Source organism: Nanorana parkeri, unplaced genomic scaffold (genome assembly GCF_000935625.1).
Source record: "Nanorana parkeri isolate BGI_ZX_2015 unplaced genomic scaffold, ASM93562v1 scaffold79, whole genome shotgun sequence".
Classification (NCBI taxonomy): Eukaryota; Metazoa; Chordata; class Amphibia; order Anura; family Dicroglossidae; genus Nanorana; species Nanorana parkeri.
The window spans coordinates 2,593,692-2,599,671 of NW_017306347.1; the positions used below are offsets into that span (position 1 = coordinate 2,593,692).

Here is a 5,980-nt window from a genome sequence, read left to right on the forward strand (position 1 = left end):
GATAGATTTTTCTTTTGTTCACTATATGTCTCATTGTTAGGGCCCATCCAAGCTGCTGGCTAGAATATGTTGTGACCGTTTCATCACGTGCCTTTTAGATCTGAAGCATTGTGTTTTAGTTTCCAAGACACATTGGACCTCATACAAGCTGCAGCAACAAATTATTGCATGCAGAAAGTGTCTTCTCAAGCAGAGCACTGTTACATGAGATATTACTAATTTATACATGAATAGGGGAGATTTTTCATTAACACAATTGCAGTGAGAGAATTATAGATTTTGCTGTGAAATTACATATATATCTGTTGAGAATTTGCGTAGTTTATTACAGTTCAATTAAATGTTACATTTAGGGGTCCGTTTATACTTTTTTTCACAAACATTGTGTACAGTTGATTTAAAAAACTTTATTATACTTCTAATAAAAAAAAAACTAATAATGAAGCTAATGAAAGATGTTTTTTGGCAACAGGTCTGGGATCTGAAAGGAGCTTCTGTACCTCTCAGGAGCAATTTAAAGCCCACTGCACCCTTCAAATCCACCTTAAAGTGACACCAAACTCAGGAGTTAAATCTTAAAAATGCATTCAAGTATCTTAATTATTAACAACAATGTATCTTATTTGTGTATCGCTCGGCTGTAGATCCTCCAATCATCTCTGAATTGGTGCTGACACTGTCCTTCCTTCTGGAGGGGGGCTACTTTTGTTCCCCATGGTCCCTGTGTGTGTTGTAAAGTATCCACCACTCCAAGCTCACTCCCGGGATGAACTACAGTTATCTTATCGTGTAAAAAGCATGTGATTGGGTATTCAAAAAGAATATGAGTTTGATTAGAGAGTTGAAGTGAATATTCACACAATTTTTGAGCAAAGATTCAAGCAGAACTAAATCACAGCCGGGATGTAGCTCAGAACCTGGGCAGCTCTACACGACCCATACACATATCCCCTGCACCACCGCCCACTAACTGCAAACTGGCAGCCATCCTCCCTGACCGCTGGGCAAACTGGCATAGGGGAGAGCCCTGTCACAGCTCTTCCTGCACGCTGGGGTGGGCAGAGACAGGGAGCTGTGATTGGGCTTTACTAGCGGCAACCTACTACTAATGTCCAGATATATTGGGGCGGGCAGCAGCGGCAAATGGTCACATCTCAAGGCTCTGTGTGCCTAAGAAATCAGGGCCCTGCAGCCCAGCAGAAGGGAGGTCATAGTCTGGTGGTTGAGAACCATAGGCCTAGGTTGTTTTGTTACTTTTTCTTTCAGTGATTTCGGAGTTTCATCTTCTTATGTTATCTTTACCAGGTTTGATCTCATGCTCGAAAAAATTAAAACGGTTATAAATGATGACACCAGATACATCAGAGGATGCCTCAATATGAGAACTCAGAAGTGTTATGCAGTTAAGCCGAACATTAGTGAGTTCCTCGACATTGCCCGGAGGACATATGCAGAGATCATAGACGACATTGCTGGTATTGATCAAAGTTTTGCTTTTTCCTAGAGTTCTGCTCTAAGTTATATTTTTACTTATCCATCGGGACTGGCTGATGCTAGAAAGAACTATGTTAAAAACCTGCAAAGTTTTCTTTGTATACAGGAATGATATCACAGCTATCTGACAAGTATAACTTATCGCTAAGGACAAGTTTCAGCACCGCACGGGGATTCTTCATCCAGATGAACGCTGAAGGAAGTATGCAGCCGTCTCTTCCTGCAGAATTTATTAAGGTGGCTGTTGTTTTTATTTGGAATCTGGTATTGTTAGGTGTATTGGTCATACCCATTGTGAATGAAATAATAGGTGCACATGTGTGAAACAAACCTAAAAAAAAACTGTTGCTTCTGATACCTGGCCGAGCCACTTAGAGGTGCTTGTAATCTTATAATTATCCAGATATTTCCTCGAAACAATAGTGTCTTGTACCTGGGTAGATAAAAAAATAAAATCCTGGGGAGGGGAGGCAACAGACATCTTTTCTCTGATTGAGGGCATCCCTGGGATCCCTCTGGATGTGCTTGCTCTTCGTGCTCCTCTGCATCTTGGCATCTGTATTCATAGAATAATCCTAAAGATACATGAACATCTAGAGGGATGCTGGAGATTCATGAACATCTAGAGGGATGCTGGAGAAACATGAACATCTACAGGGATGTTGGAGAAGCATGAACATCTAGAGGGATGCTGGAGAAGCATGAACATCTAGAGGGATACTGGAGAAGCATGAACATCTAGAGGGATGCTGGAGAAACATGAACATCTAGAGGGATGCTGGAGAAACGTGAACATCTAGAGGGATGCTGGAGAAACGTGAACATCTAGAGGGATGCTGGAGAAACATGAACATCTAGAGGGATGCTGGAGAAACATGAACATCTAGAGCAGTGATGGCGAACCTTGGCACTCCAGCTGTTTTGGAACTACAAGTCCCATTAGGCATTGCAAGGCTCTGACAGCCACAGACGTAACTCCCAGAGGCAGATGCATCTTTGGATTTGTAGTTTTGGCACAGCTGGAGTGCCAAGGGTTGCCACCACTTATCTAGAGGGATGCTGGAGAAACATGAACATCTAGAGGGATGCTGGAGAAACATGAACATCTAGAGGGATGCTGGAGATACCTGAACATCTAGAGGGATGCTGGAGATACATGAACATCTAGAGGGATGCTAGAGATACATGAACATCTAGAGGGATGCTGGAGATACCTGAACATCTGTTGACATGAAAAAGGGTATGCAACTCATTTTGTAAATGGGCCCTTCTGGTAATGCCAGACTACAACAATGGTTACATCAGACTGCAATGGAAGCCAATGGCAAAATCTCTAAATAGGTCTGAGGCCCGTTCACGCATCAGTCTCTCTACACTGATTATGCTGACAGCTGCTGTGAGATAAGATAGTTAATTGCAGCTCGTACATTAACCCGAGAATCTTTCACTGCAACTGCTTGCAATGCTGTTTTCCCAGGTGACGCGAGTTAAAAACACTTACAGCTTCACAACAGTCGATTTAATTAAGATGAATGAACGAATCCACGAATCGCTGAGAGAAATCTACCACATGTCTTATATGTAAGTCTAGCCGGTGTCTTTTCGCTTTTGTTATTTAATGACTTAAAAGGAAAAAAAAACTTTATTTAAAGTGACACTTAACCTTAAAAATACATTCAAGTACCTTAACTATTAACAACAATGTATGTTATTTGTGTATCACTCGGCTGTAGATCCTGAAATCCTCTCTGAATTGGTGCTGACACTGTCCTTCCTTCTGGAGGGGGGCTACATTTGTTCTCCATGGTCCCTGTGTGTGTTGTAAGGTAGCCACCGCTCCAAGCTCGCTCCCAGGATGGACTACTTTCTCACTACCAATTAGTAAACTAAAAGTGAGATTGTAGTCCATCCCAGGAGTGATCTTGGAGTGGTGACTACCTTACAACACATACAGGGACCATGGGGAACAAATGTAGCCCCCCTCCAGAAGGAAAGGGTCGGTCCAACCAAATCTTTCAGGGCATACTGAATATCTTCAGTAAGATTGTGAAATGATGGAATGATGTGACATTTGCAAGCATCTCCAGGATGAATGACTGTGTCTAGTTTTATTGTGTTGTGTTTCAGCATCGTGTGTAAGCTGCTTAGTGAGATCTACGAGCACATCCACTGCCTGTACAAGTTATCGGACGCAGTCTCTATGCTGGATATGCTGCTTTCTTTGGCTAGTGTTTGCACGTTGTCAGATTATGGTAAGAGTTACATTGAGACAGAAATGGTAGAGGAACTCTTGGACGTATTTGTGTGCAAGTTCGCAAAATGTATATCTTTGTTTTTTGATGTGAGACTTTCAGCACCGGAAAAGTTGGCCACTTTCCTCATGGACATATTTTTGGTGTGTCCCCACACCAAATCCAACAAGTGAAGCAAATGGTTTTGGGACACACTGGGGGCTTCAGCTGCCATTGGTAGGTGCTGGGCTTTTGGCGTGTCACTGCACCTTTAAGGAGGAATCGGTTGCCTCCTGGTGAACCTGCACCCAATTCATCCTTTGCTATATATGCTCCAAGATGGAGGCTCTCATGGATTAGAGTTAGGACCACACTACAGGGACGGGCCTTGATGTTTAGTAAAAGTTGTGCAACTAAAACTTCTGTTCTTAACCCTTATAGATAATGGAGTAGATTTTTTTTCAGGCTAGATAGTAAGTGTGCTGGGAAATTCTTGCTTTTGTACAGTGTACTGCCCTTCCATGTGCACCAGGGGTGTAACTAGAAATCACAGGGCCCCTAAGCAAAATTTAGTATGGAGCCCTGTGATTTCTAGTTACGCCCATTGCAGAGCCCACCTGAGAGTGACCCTGCAGAGCCCACCATAGACTCTCTATGGTGGGCTCTGTAGGGTCTCAGTTTGGCTGGTTACACCTCTTACCTGTCAGCCCCGATCCGTTGTCAGCCGTCTCCACCGCCGGACACTGTCTCCTCCTCGGTCGCTGGAGGGCCCCCTCGCCCCCGGGGGCCCCCCCCCCTCGCCCGCCCCCCGCCTCCTCCACCGTCGCCGGGCCCCCGCCTCCTCCACCGTCGCCGGGCCCCCGGCTCCTCCACCGTTGTTGGGCCCCCGCCTCCTCCACCGTCGCTGGGCCCTCACCTCCTCCTAGTCTGCCGGCGACGGGCCCCCGGCCCCCTCCCCTGCAAGCTGCTGGCTGTCACTGACTTAGCAGAGGCTGTGAGGAGGAAAGTGCTGCTGCACAGATCACTGATAGGTTGTAAGTGATCTGGACAGCAGTGCGTTCCTCCTCACAGCCGCCAGTGACAGCCAGCAGCGTGCGATGCCATAGTGACTCAGGCAGCATCAAGGGAACCCCGTTGTTCCTTGTTCTGGCCGGACCCCTTAGCGGCCACCTGGGTCGCTATGGCGATAGTTCCGCAACTGATGTGCATCTTACTTTGAAGCTAGTTATGAATTGATAAGTGTGTTTGCCATTTGTTTCATTCTTTGAACCTGTGCTACATGTCTAGTCTCTTATGTTTCGGGTCCGCTCACTCATTAACTCACTCTTTTTCTTTCTGGTAGTTCGTCCAGAATTCACAGATACAGTGGCGATAAAACAGGGCTGGCATCCGATATTGGAGAAGATCGCCTTGTCGAAACCAGTTCCCAATGACACGTATCTAAGTGAGGGAAGTAATTTTGTCATACTCACCGGGCCAAATATGAGCGGAAAATCAACATACTTAAGACAGATTGCGCTTTTCCAGATAATGGCACAGATAGGTAACATTTCAACTTATTCTGAGTTGTCGCTGATTGAAGATGAATAAATACCTATTTCATTGTATGCACACATACAATTATAGTGTTGTACAGTCTGAATAATATTCCTTCACAATCAGTAAGTATAAGTATGTCTCCAGTAACCTCTGCATTCTGATATGATGCCCCAGTGCCTAGATTTGTAGGTGGACATTAATACCTCATTGTAACTATATTTCATCAATCAACAGTGCAAACACGTCCATCTGTATTTAAAGTCTTTGAAGGTTAAACCTTGACGCAGTACTACCGGTATATGTATTACCAAGAGGCCAGAACCACATGCTGCCTGCAGAAAATGACATGGGGGAAGGGGGGTGCAGATCCAAGACTAGTCACCCTGCACAGGAAAAAAAGCAGCAGTGATTGCTTCCTATTACAGGAAACTCCTACACAGATGCAAAGGAGTTGTTTCATGCTGGATTATTGCACAGATCTAAAAGCTGAACCCTGGGATTTTTGTAGTGAGGGCCCCCCCACCACACACAGCAAGGGTTAAATGCACATTATGTCTGGGGTAGAGGAATACGCTAATACTTGCCTTATTCATCACTCCAGCAGGCTTCTTCTTTTATCTCAATCATTCTGGGTCATGGGCCTCACTGTCCTCATGTAAAATTCAGGACATGGTCCTACATTGTATCTGATTATTATTATACAGAGGATATATATA

General features: G+C 44.6%; 1 protein-coding gene across 1 annotated transcript in view; it reads left to right on the forward strand.

The window, feature by feature from the left end:
* MSH4 (mutS homolog 4) overlaps window positions 1-5,980 on the forward strand; it is a 35,495-nt gene that overhangs the window by 20,811 nt on the left and 8,704 nt on the right. The window contains exons 11-15 of the mRNA XM_018576863.1: window positions 1,306-1,475; window positions 1,601-1,731; window positions 2,972-3,075; window positions 3,622-3,746; window positions 5,068-5,268. Of these exons, the coding sequence (XP_018432365.1) occupies window positions 1,306-1,475; window positions 1,601-1,731; window positions 2,972-3,075; window positions 3,622-3,746; window positions 5,068-5,268 (731 nt within the window). The remainder of the gene's footprint in view (window positions 1-1,305; window positions 1,476-1,600; window positions 1,732-2,971; window positions 3,076-3,621; window positions 3,747-5,067; window positions 5,269-5,980) is intronic.